General features: G+C 47.0%; 1 protein-coding gene across 4 annotated transcripts in view; it reads right to left on the bottom strand.

The window, feature by feature from the left end:
* CLCC1 (chloride channel CLIC like 1) overlaps window positions 1–12,529 on the bottom strand; it is a 29,831-nt gene extending 17,302 nt beyond the window's left edge. For all 4 annotated transcript variants that reach the window (XM_066246526.1, XM_066246528.1, XM_066246527.1 and 1 more), the window contains exons 1-3: window positions 12,392–12,529; window positions 3,967–4,107; window positions 3,475–3,576 (exon numbers count right to left, since the gene is read on the bottom strand). In XM_066246526.1, the coding sequence (XP_066102623.1) occupies window positions 3,475–3,576; window positions 3,967–4,095 (231 nt within the window). In that variant the 5' untranslated portion in view covers window positions 4,096–4,107; window positions 12,392–12,529. The remainder of the gene's footprint in view (window positions 1–3,474; window positions 3,577–3,966; window positions 4,108–12,391) is intronic.
* Between the last annotated feature and the right edge of the window lie 298 nt (window positions 12,530–12,827).

Genomic DNA, 12,827 nt, shown 5'->3' with positions numbered 1-12,827 from the left:
CAGCGGAGTGGATAAGCATACCTGGACCAGTCTCTCTCTTTGTAATGACAGACAGTAAGAAGGGAAGGAGTAAAAGGAAGGAAGGGAGGAAGATATATGAAGAGACAAAAAGAAACAAAGACAGGACGAAGCCAGAAGGACACAGCAAAGAAATTCTTGAATGTGCACATTACTTCCGGCCTTGTATTAACGTCTCCTGTCAATGACTGACCATCCCTACTACACGGGACACTTCGGGAAGGCAGGAACCATGGCTTCGCCAGTGTCCTCCACATGGCAACGCTTCACACATCAATCTTCATTAGAACAGATGTCCTCTGAACTTAGCTGTACAAACACCACAGTGGTCAAGCCACCGACTGAGGGCAAGGCCTATCTTACAGACATTAGACCTTGTGATATGCAATTTTATTATTTTTTGTATATTTCTGAAGTGAGAAGTGGGGAGGCAGTCAGACAGACTCCCGCATGCACCCCAACCGGGATCCAGCTGGTAAGCCCACCAGTTGGGCGATGCTCTGCCCATCTGGGGCAATGCTCCATTGCAACCTGAGCCATTCAAGTGCCTGAGGCAGAGCCATGGAGCCATCCTCAGCACCCTGGCTGATTTTGCTCCAATAGAGCCTTGGCTGCAGGAGGGGAAGAGAGAGAGATAATGAGAAAGGAGAGGGGGAAGGGGGAAGAAGCAGATGGGCGCTTCTTCTGTGTGCCCTGGCCGGGAATCAAACCCGGGACTCCTGCACGCAGGGCCAATGCTCTACCACTGAGCCTGCCAGCCAGGGCTAGTGATAAGCAATTAAAAATAAAGTCTTTTTTTAGCTGACCTGTGGTGGCACAGTGGATAAAGTGTCGACCTGGAATACTGAGGTTGCCAGTTCAAAACCCTGGGCTTGCCTGGTCAAGGCACATATGGGAGTTGATGCTTCCTGCTCCTCCCCTTGTTCTATCTCTTTCTTCTCTCTCTCTCTCTCTAATAAAAATGGATAAATAAAATATTAAAAAAATAAAATAAAAAAAATAAAAATAAAGTCTTTTTTTTTTTAATTGATTTTATAGACAGGAAGAGGGGGGGGGAGAGAGAGAGAGACAGGAACATAGACCTGTTCCTGTATGTACCCTCACTGGGGATTGAACTGGCAACCTCCGCTTCAGGACAAAGCTCTAATCAACTGAGCTATCCGGCCAGGGCTAGCGATTTTTATTTTTTAACTGGGTTGAATTTTTTTATTTTTGAGTGACAAAGACAGAGAGTCAAAGAGAGGGACAAATAGGAACAGACAGACAGGAAGGGAGAGAGACGAGAAACATCTAATTCTTCGTTGCAGCTCCTTAGTTGTTCTTTGATTGATTTCTCATATGTGCCTTGACCAGGGGAGGGACTATAGCAGATCAAGTGAGCCCTTGCTCGAGCCAGTAACCTTGGTTGGGTTCAAGCTGGTGAGCCTTGCTCAAACCAGATGAGCCCGCACTCAAGCTGGCGACCTCAGGGTCTCGAACCTGGGTCCTCCGCATCCCAGTCTGACGCTCTATCCACTGCACCACCGCCCGGTCAGACAATTTTTATTTTTTAAATGACTGTGTACCATGAGTTGAGCTAGACATGGAAACGGGCCTAATGATACAGAAGATAGTAATGAGTACAAACTCAGGATGGGACACTTTAGAGAAGTCGTGTGGCAGTTTCCACTGCTTTCAAGCAAGGTTTATAAACCTTTAAATGAAAAAAAGAAAATTTCTCTTTAAGAGAAACAATGAATTTTTTTTGAGAGAGAGAGAGAAAGAGACAGGAAGGGAGGGTTAGAAGCATCAATTTGTAGTTGCTTTCACTTCATTGGGCACAGATTGCTTCTCATTCGTGCCTTGACCAGGACCGTGCCAGTATCCTCTTGCTCAAGCTGGTGAGCTCTGGGATCATGTAGACAAGGTCCCTGCTCAAGCCAGCGACTTGAGCCCAAAGGTCGCTGGCTTGAGCCCAAGGTCACTGGCTTGAGCAAAGAGTCACTGGCTCAGCTGGAGCCCCCCTCCCATCACATGCAAAGGCACGCATGAGAAGCAATCAATGAACAACTAAAGTGCCACAACTATGAGTTGATGCTTCTCATTTCTCTCCTTTCCTGTCTGTCTTTGTCTCTCTCACTAAAGAAGAAAAAATAAAAGAATAAAACATATAACTTGTCCCAAGAAATTTTCAGTTTGATAATTACAACATGAGATAAATATTACAGGAAAAATAAAAGAACTACTTTTAAGAAAAGACCAGGGTAACACCTGACCAGGCAGTGGCGCAGTGGATAGAGCATCGGACTGGGATGCTGCAGAGGCCCCAGGTTCGAGACCCCACGGTCGCCAGCTTGAGCACGGGCTCATCTGGTTCGAGCAAGGCTCACCAGCTTGGACCCAAGGTCACTGGCTCGAGCAAAGGGGTTACTCGGTCTGCTGAAGGCCCACGGTCAAGGCACATATGAGAAAGCAATCAATGAACAACTAAGTTGTTGCAACGCACAATGAAATACTACTGATTGATGCTTCTCATCTCTCCGTTCCTGTCTGTCTGTCCCTGTCTATCCCTCTCTCTGACTCTCTGTCTCTGTAAAAAAAAAAAAAAAAAGAGACAAAACAAGACCAGGGTAACGAAAGAAAAAATAGTACACAGTTGACCCCTGGATACCATGGGTTTGAACTGTGCGGGTCCACTTATACTTAGATTTTTTCAATAAATACATTCTGTGGCCCTGGCCAGCTGACTCAGTGATAGAGCATCAGCCTGGCGTGTGATGTCTCAGGTTCGATTCCTGGTCAGGGCACACAGGAGAGCTTATCTGCTTCTCCACCCCACCCCTTCTCACTTCTCTTTCTCCCTACCCCCCTTCTGCAGCCATGGCTCGATTGGAGCAAGTTGGCCCCGGGCACTGAGGATGGCTCCATGGCCTCCGCCTCAGGCACAAAGAAGAGCTTTGTTGCTGAGCAATGGAGCAACACCCCAGATGGGCAGAGCATCACCCCCTAATGGGCTTGCCAGGTGGATCCTGGTGGGGGCACATGTGGGAGTCTGTCTCTGCCTCCCCTCTCTCACTGAAAAAAAAAAAAAAAGAAAAAAGAAAACATTTTGTACTATAAATGTATTTTCTCTTCCTTATGATTTCAATAACATTTTCTTTTCTCTAGCTTACTTTATTGTAAGGATATAGTATACAATACATATAACATACAAAATACATATAAATGGACTGTTTTCAGAAGGCTTCTGGTCAGTGGTATGTTATAATAGTTAACATTCTGGAGGAGCCAAAAGTTATACAGAGAATTTCAACTGTGTAAAGGGTTGGTGCCCCAGCTCCCACCCTGTTCAAGGGTCAACTGTATATATTATATCAATTGTACAGTATGTAGAAACAAAAACATTAGCAAACAGAGAAAGAGAAAAACTTAACATACTATAAATAATATAAAATCCATGAGTGAAAAAAATCTAACCTTATGAGTTAAAGAATCAAGTCTGCTGTAACATTCCGACAATTCATCAGCACGTGACAAGTCTTGATTGACCTCATTTTTCTCTGATATACCATATTTCACCTAACGCAAAGTAGAGAAAGATTTTATTTCTTTACAGTTAAGTTGCAAAAATAGTCTATTATTAATGAAGACTAAAATTTTAACTTCATTGTTTTATGACTTTGCTTGTTATATTCTTCAATCATACTGAATCACCCAAAAAGTCTCCAATTTATATACAAGCTAAGAACTAAAATCAAACTAGTTTGCTATCTGATGGCTTTACATCCAAATTCAAAACAGAAGTAACCAGGTGGGGTTGAAATACTCTTTGACTAAGAGTATCATGAAAGATTCTGTATGATTGCTAATCACGATACATGACTCATAGTGCTGAGTGAACACCAACAAAAGTAGACTTTCCATCATAGCACTGACAAGGTCTTACACACATGTGCATTTTTTTAGTACCTGAGATTTTCTCATTGTTCCTGAAGCAGCATCATAGTTCAGCATGTCCGTGGGGTCAATCCAGTCATCATCATGAGCATAACCAGTTAACAGCCACAGACATTCACAAAGGAGCAGAGAACACAGCATCCTGCATGAAGGCTAAAACCAATTTTTAATACATATAATGAAATATAATTATTTTTAAAAGAAATTGTAATCACTATCTACTTCCTTCTATGCTAAGATAATGCTTTCTTTCTGAAGTAAAACTTAGTAAGAGTATTCACAAATAAATACACACATACATGCATACATATTCTAACTGAGACAAAAAAATAGGGATTTTTCATATGATTCAGCAATTCCATTCCTAGGTATGTATCCAGAAAAAATACAAATGTATTTCCATACAAAAACTTGTACACAAATATTTATAGCCATATTATCCACACAGTGACAAAGTAGAAACAATAAAATGTCCATTAACTGATGAACAAAGAAAACATGGCATGTCCATATATGGAATATTACTATGCCATAAAAAGAAATGAAATGTATTTTTTAAGAAATGAAGTATTGATACATGCTACAATATGGATGAACTTGGAAAACATGCTATGTCAAAGAAGCCAGTCACCATACATTATATGATTCCATTTATATGAAAAGTCCAGAACAGACTTAATAGATACTTTGGATTGGGGATAAGGGACAAAAGGTGGTAGTTAAATGGTACAGGGTTTCGGCCCTGGCCGGTTGGCTCAGTGGTAGAGCGTCAGCCTGGCGTGCAGAAGTCCCGGGTTCGATTCCCAGCCAGGGCACACAGGAGAAGCGCCCATCTGCTTCTCCACCCCTCCCCCTCTCCTTCCTCTCTGTCTCTCTCTTCCCCTCCCGCAGCGAGGCTTGGCTCCATTGGAGCAAAGATGGCCCAGGTGCTGGGGATGGCTCTTTGGTCTCTGCCCCAGGCGCTAGAGTGGCTCTGGTCGCAACAGAGCGACTCCCCTGGAGGGGCAGAGCATCGCCCCCTGGTGGGCAGAGCGTCGTACCCTGGTGGGCGTACCGGGTGGATCCCGGTCGGGCGCATGTGGGAGTCTGTCTGACTGTCTCTCCCCGTTTCCAGCTTCGGAAAAAAAAAAAAAATGGTACAGGGTTTCTGTCTGAGGTGATGAAAAATAATCTAAAATTTTGGCATTGGATGCACATATCTGTGTATACTAAAAATCTTAAACTTTAATTTTTCTATTGATTGGAGAGAGAGAAAGAGGAAGGAAGAATGGGACGGAGGGAGGGAGGGAAGAGGAGGAATGAGAGGGAAGGAGGGAGGGAGGAAGAATGAAAAGGAGGGAAAGAGGGAGGGAGGGAAGGAGGGAGGGAAGGAGGAAAGGAAGGAGGGAGGAAAGGAGGGAGGAAGAATGGGAAAGAAGGAGGAAGAATAGGAGGGAGGGAGGGAGGAAGAATGGGAGGGAGAAACATCAATTCATTGTTCCAGTTAGTGGTCCCATTTAGTTGTGCACTCATTGACTGCTTCTCATACATGCCCTGATGGGGATCAAACCAACAACCTTGGTACATGGGACAACGCTATCCACTTAACCACCTGGCCAGGGCCAAAATTGCAAACTTTAAATGGATGAATTGTATAGTATGTGAGTCATTTCTCAGTAAAACTGTTAAAAAAAACAAAAAAACAAAGAGGTATTTTAACCAAATTGTTTCCCTACCCCAATTTTTTTAACACTTGGGAAATAAGAAAGGTGCAAAATTAAAATTCAGACCCAGGTCAACATGGTGGAGTAGGTAAATGCTGTGCTTGCCACCCCCCGGGACCCCATCAAAATCACAATTACAGAAGAACCATCACTGAGAACCACCCGCACGCAGACTAGCTGAACATTAGTTGGTAACTAAGGGTTTAAGGAAGCCACAGGGAGACTGGCAGGAGGGGCAGAGACAGAACAGGCTGGTCCTGCACCCACAGTGTGACAAGTAAGAAATGGGAGGCATATCTGGGCTGCGAAGGTCCTCCTAAGGAGGGAAGTGTCCCCACTCCACCTGGCTCCCTATGCCAGGACACCTGTGCTGGAAGAGGAGACCCCGTAACACGGAGCTGTAAAACCAGCGGAGGTGGCGACTGAGAAAGACAGGGCACTGCTGGAGGCCTAGATGGTCCCCTCAAGGGGCCCAGGCAAAAACTTGCTCACTCAGACTCCTCGCTCCTCACAGACTGGGCTCCAGTGCAGGGGTGGCAGCTGGAAGAGCACCAGGGACACGTGGGAGGAACGGAACTGAGGGCTTCAAGGTGAGAGCTGGAGGAGCCAGGCGGGACAGAGCGCTGGAGGCACCACTGCTCCTTTGTTGAGCACCCCTCACCTGTTGAGCACCAGGGTGCAGCAGGTGCAAATCTAAATGCTGCAATAACATGACTAACATTTGCCCCGCCCCAGTGATTCCCCGAGACCCTGCCCCACTCAAGTCACACGCCTGGCCCCTGCCACTTGCCACACAGGTAGCCAGCCACAGCTCTTGCTGCAGATTTTCCTAAAATCTCTCAAAGGTCCACAAACACCAAACAAGCTATGGCTGGCCGTTACTTTTTTTGTTTCATTCAATACTATGATTAGTTCCAGGTGTACAGCACAATGGTTAGAAAATCATATACTTGACAAAGTGTTCCCCCTGGTACTTCCAGTGCCCCCGGCACTGCACACAGTTATTACAATATTAGTGCCTCTACTCCCTGTGCTGTACTACCTCTTGTAAGTGGCTCCAAACTCAGCACAAGCAGCAACCAGTGTCAACTTGCATTGTAATTCTCATAAGCCTGTGGCCCCAAGCCAGGTATGAGTTGCAGCTAGTGCTGGCCTGGAACATAACTTCAACTAACTGGCCACAAACCTGGCACAAGTGACAGATGGCCTCAACAAACATTGTGGTGCCAACCAAAGGGTCTCAAGCCTGGCACTAGTGGCAGCTGGCCTCTGTTCACAGCACAGCCTCTTCTCAAGTGCCTTCCAGCACAAGTGGCAGCCAACCACAGGTCACTTTGTAGCTCCCATTAGGTGGCCCCAGGCTAGGCACAAATGGTGGCTGGCCCTGGCCTGCACCAGAGCCCCTCGCAGTCCCATACACCTAGTGGCTGGCTCAGACAACACCAGCATACCACCCAACCAGCTCCACAAAGGATACACCCAAAGGGTGAACTTGGCCGGCTCCAGAGCCCTGGTGAAGGCAAATCCTGCCCCACTGGGTCAGCCTGGACACAACAGCTTCTCCATGCAGTCACGGACAGCCCTCACAGCCAGTCAGCTTGAGGTTCAATCACACCCACTGACGTGCCAACGGCCAGCAGGGCTCAATGAAAACAGGAGGGCACGCACATCCCACACAAGGGACACTCACGGAACGCCCGGCTCAGGTGAACAGGGAGACTGTGTCACCAGGCCCCATAGGATATGTACTACATTAATTAGTCCACTCACCAAGTCTGAGACATAGAAGCTCTACCTAATACATAGAAGCAAACACAGGAAGTCAGCCAAAATGAGGAAACAAAGAAACATGAAACATGTCCCAAATGAAAGAACAAGACAAAACACCAGAAAAGGAACTAGACAATATGGAGACAAACAAGAGACAATCTACCAGACACAGAGCTCAAAACACTGGTTACAGGATGTTCAATAAACTTATGGGAAGGACAGATGAACTCAGTCAGACCCTCAACAAAGACAGAGAAACCATAAAAAAGTCATAAATGCAATAAACTATAACTAAAATGAAAAATACATTAGAGGTAATTAACAGAAGATTAGATACAGCAGATCAAATCAGCAATCTAGAGGACAAGGTAGCAGAAAACACCCACCACCAACAATAACAGAGATATCATTAAAAAGAAACTCAGGCCCTGGCTGGTTGGCTCAGCGGTAGAGTGTCGGCCTGGTGTGCAGGGGACCCGGGTTCGATTCCCGGCCAGGGCACATAGGAGAAGCGCCCATTTGCTTCTCCCCCCCCCCCCCCCCCCCCCGTCCTTCCTCTCTGTCTCTCTCTTCCCCTCCCACAGCCAAGGCTCCATTGGAGCAAAGATGGCCCGGGAGCTGGGGATGGCTCCTTGGCCTCTGCCCCAGGTGCTAGAGTGGCTCTGGTCGCGGCAGAGCATCGCCCCCTGGTGGGCATGCAGGGTGGATCCCAGTCGGGCGCATTCGGGAGTCTGTCTGAATGTCTCTCCCCGTTTCCAGCTTCAGAAAAATACAAAAAGAAAAAAAAAGAAAAAGAAACTCAGAACAAGAGACTAGTTTTCAGTAAAAAGTTCAGCACTCGTTTGTTTAACATGTACTAAATGCACAGTGGATTGGGCACCGTCTTAAACAAGAGGGATACCAAGGAACTAGACCAGCAGGTCCTCTAAACGGTTAAAAACTAAGTAGACAACAAACCAAGTGTCTGATTTGAGCGGACTCTGAAAAGATGGAAGGGTATGACATCAAGGCTGCAGGAAAGGTTCTTCACAGGCAACTCGGTTTGAAACTACTTCAGAAATGGTGAAACAGCCACTAGAATTTCAGGAGTGTCACTGTGGGGCGAGGTTGGAGCGCTGGAAAAGGGGAGGAGACTCAAGAGCCTGTCAGGCAGCTGAGTAGACGATGGCCCCCACAAAGTCATGCTATTCGTCACCACTTCACTTTCTCAACCATGAGCAGAATATGAAGAGCTTTATTCAGGGCCAGAATCAGCAATGCCAAAACTGAGGCAGGAGAGTAAGAAGCTAGCGAAATTTCTTCACAAGTGAAATAAGGAAAACTGAAACAGAAAAATTCAACAAGGTCAAACAATTTGAGCAATTTACAGCCAGCTAATGAATCACAAGTTTTTATTTGGAAGCAAGTAAGTTTACACATTCCAGACCCTCCAGGAACAGACTGGACTCACTCCTGGTCCCTTTCCAATGACGGCCAGTCTTTAAAAATGAAACCAGAAAATAACTCTAACTCCTTTTTATGCATATTATTATTATTTTTTTTCTGTATTTTTCTGAAGCCGGAAACAGGGAGAGACAGTCAGACAGACTCCCGCATGCGCCTGACCGGGATCCACCCGGCACGCCCACCAGGGGGCGACGCTCTGCCCCTCCAGGGGCGTCGCTCTGTTGTGACCAGAGCCACTCTAGCGCCTGGGGCAGAGGCCGAGGAGCCATCCCCAGCGCCTGGGCCATCTTTGCTCCAGTGGAGCCTCGGCTGCGGGAGGGAAAGAGGGGGAGGGGCGGAGAAGCAGATGGGCGCTTCTCCTGTGTACCCTGGCCGGGAATCGAACCCAGGACTTCTGCACACCAGGCTGACGCTCTACCACTGAGCCAACTAGCCAGGGCCCCTTTTTTTGCATATTATGATGAATCAACATATTGAATGACACACCTAGAAAGCCAATGAATATTCTGTTTAGACCTCCTCTAGATTCCCACAGGTTAGAGCAGGGGTCCCCAAACTTTTTACACAGGGAGCCAGTTCACTGTCCCTCAGACGGTTGGAGGGCCAGACTATAAAAAAAACTATGAACAAATCCCTATGCACACTGCACACATCTTAGTCAGAAAACAAAACGGGAACAAATATTTAAAATAAAGAACAAGTAAATTTAAATCCACAAACTGACCAGTATTTCAATGGGAACTATGCTTCTCTCACTGACCACCAATGAAGGAGGTGCCCCTTCCGGAAGTGCAGCAGGGGCCGGATAAATGGCCTCAGGGGGGCCGCAGTTTGGGGACCCCTGGGCTAGAGAAAGATAAAAAGCCTCAAGACAAAGGGCCCAGGGACACGCTTTAGGGCATGCCCATACCATTCTCTCTTACTCTAAGTGTCCCCAAGAGACTTGCAACCAGGGGAGCATTGGGCAGCTGCAGCTTGTCACAGGCTGACCCCCTAAACCTGTCTCCAAGGCCCCGTTTTCTCTAACTTCAAAGCAACTGTGCTCAGGCTCTCTCCTGTTGCTTTTTCTATCCTAAGCATTTACTTCATCCCCAGCTGTAGTAAACGTACTCTCAAAATCACTCAGACTCATGTTGTGAAATCTTTTCTACCAGAAGAGCCCCTTACACTACCAGCTGGCCCCAGGCCGACCTACTCTGGGCCCATTCCCCATTCAGTAACAAATGATGAAAGACCAAGAAATGAGGCCCATTAGTGGAGTCAGCTGCAAATTCAAACCCTCCTGCCAAATCCCTGGGCTCCCTGATTTAAGGGTGGAAGTCCTCGAGAAATCTTACAGTTGACTTCACGTTTCCTCCAATCAAAGCTGTCCCTAAACCTGCTGAGGACCTTGTTAAACATTCTGACTGAGTAACTTAGAGGTGGGCCTGAGATTCTGCATTTCCGAAAAGCTCCCGGTGATGGCCGAGATGCTGGCCCACAGACCACACTCTGAGAAGTGTTAAGGGCAAGTACCTAACCATCCTATCTATGTTGGTTTAGCTCAGTAATTTTCAACCTTTTTAATTTCATGGCACACATTACTGAAATTCTGTGGCACACCAAAAAATACATTCTTTGCTGACCTGAATCCCACCCCCAAAAGAGGTGTAATTTTCATTTATTCACACCAGACAGCTATTGTTGTGTTGGCTGTTGTCATTTTTTTATTTGACACTCTAAGGGAAAAGAGATCAGTGCCCCTGACTAAATAGTCAAGTACTGCATGTTTTAAAAATTCCTGCAGCGCACCCATTGAAAATCACTGGTTTAAAAAAGCCCGTCAATAGATGACTGGATAAAGAAGATGTGGCACATATACACTATGGAATACTACTCAGCCATAAGAAATGATGACATCGGATCATTTACAGCAAAATGGTGGGATCTTGATAACATTATACGAAGTGAAATAAGTAAATCAGAAAAAAATAGGAACTGCATTATTCCATACGTAGGTGGGATATAAAAGCAAGACTAAGAGACATTGATAAGAGTGTGGTGGTTGGGGGGGGCACAAAGAAAACTAGATAGAAGGTAACAGAGGACAATCTGACTTTGGGTGATAGGTATGCAACATAATTGAATGACAAGATAACCTGGACATGTTTTCTTTGAATATATGTACCCTGATTTATTGATGTCACCCCATTAAAAAAAGAAGAAAAAAAAAAAGAAAATCACTGGTTTAGCTTAAATGGTGGCACCTGTGATTGATTGTACTGTTTGTTGCTAATAATCTCTCTCCTCTGCCAGTTTCTACTTTTTATTTTGTATCTGCATAAGGCTTTAACACTAACATTAAAATTATAATAGACCTGGCTGAGTAGTTCGGATTGGTCCAAAAGTACAGAGGTTGCTGGTTCGATCCCCAGTCAGGGCACATACAGGAACAGATTTGATGTTCCTGTTTATCTACCTCTGTCTCTCTCCCTTCTTCTCTCACTAAAATCAATCAATAAAAAATTATAATATATATATATAGTCTTTCATTACTCTACCAAAGACTGCTACATACATTCATCAGTTAATTCTTACAAAAAGTCTTGGAAGTAGTCCTGTTGTTATCTTCATTTCACGGATTAGGAAGACAGGTAAGGTGCCCAAGGTCACTCAGCTTGTCTGTGAGAGAAGCCAGACTGACTCTACCTAACCTGTCTCTCTGAGGGGAAGGTGCTAGTGGCCGTGAGGGTCTCCAGAGAGGGAAGAGAGGAGGCACCGCTGGATCCACCTGTCTACACAGCGGGCAACACCGGGAGTGGGCTGGGACCTGAGCTACTAGCCCGGAGAGCTACCAAGGAAGACGAAGACCTCCAACGAGACTGCCAGCTACTCGATGGAAAGAGGCAAAGCGCATCTGATACCAATGAATTTACACGTTGAATGAGAAAGACGAGGCTAACGTGGATAGTAGGGTCAAATTCCGTAGTAACGTAGCGCGGTCTAAATGTCAGGGTTTGGAGTTGAGTGCGCGTGCGCAGCGCAGTTCCCTGGGGCCGTAGCTCCTAAACCCGAGGGAGTGCGGGTCTAACGCTCCCGGGCGAAGACGACGCTGGGGAGGCGGCTCCGGGGCCACACCCGCCTCGCCACTGTCGCGGAGAAAACCTGACGGGTTTCACCACCCACTCACAAACACACATCTCTAACTTCTTACACTTAAATTGCGTTTGGAGTTTTTCAAAATCCACCATCCCACCTCCAGATCCGGGCTATTCTGCGAATGGCATTTGTTCAAGCGGCGCGTCGAGTTCTCGGAGATAACCCGAACCAACAAGAGGCGGCGCTCGTTCGGGTCGGCTCCGCCCGCGCCCGCCCGCTTCCCCGGGCCGCTCTGGGAACCGCGGCGCGCCGCAGCCACCGCAAAGGAGGCGGCCCGCTGGCCGGGGAGATGAGGGGCAGGTGGCTCGCCCGCCCAGGAAACCGCGGCCTCCCCGACGCCGCAGCCCGCCCGCCGGCCGCACCAGCACAGCGACACTCACGCGTGCCGCCGCCCCCGGGCCTCTCCAGGAAGACGGACACCCGCCGGGGCAGCCGCAGGAGGTGGCCCGCCGCCTGCGCGAAACGCTGAGCGCTTCCACCGACGTCTAGCCTCTCGCGCGTTTTCAACGACTCGCTCGGCCGGCAGCTGTGCGTCCTTCCCGGGCGCGCCGCTGATTGGTCCGCCGGGGGGCGGGGCCCACCGCTGTGGGCCGGTTCTCCGCCGGGAGCTTTCTATTTTATTTTTGTAAGGGACTTTTTATTTTCATCTGCAGGACTCTCTGCAAATGACAATTTACACCGAAGCCAAATATATAAAACGGATACGAAGCATATTTTTTGTTTTGATTTACTTTATAACTTAAAATGTATAACATTTGCAATAAGACCGAAAGTCTATTTTGAGCATAATATTTTCAATGAAAACAATAGTCCTGT

Source organism: Saccopteryx bilineata, chromosome 11, assembly GCF_036850765.1.
Source record: "Saccopteryx bilineata isolate mSacBil1 chromosome 11, mSacBil1_pri_phased_curated, whole genome shotgun sequence".
Classification (NCBI taxonomy): Eukaryota; Metazoa; Chordata; class Mammalia; order Chiroptera; family Emballonuridae; genus Saccopteryx; species Saccopteryx bilineata.
Note: the sequence above shows the minus strand (reverse complement) of the source record. Positions and strands in the feature narration are given on the sequence as shown.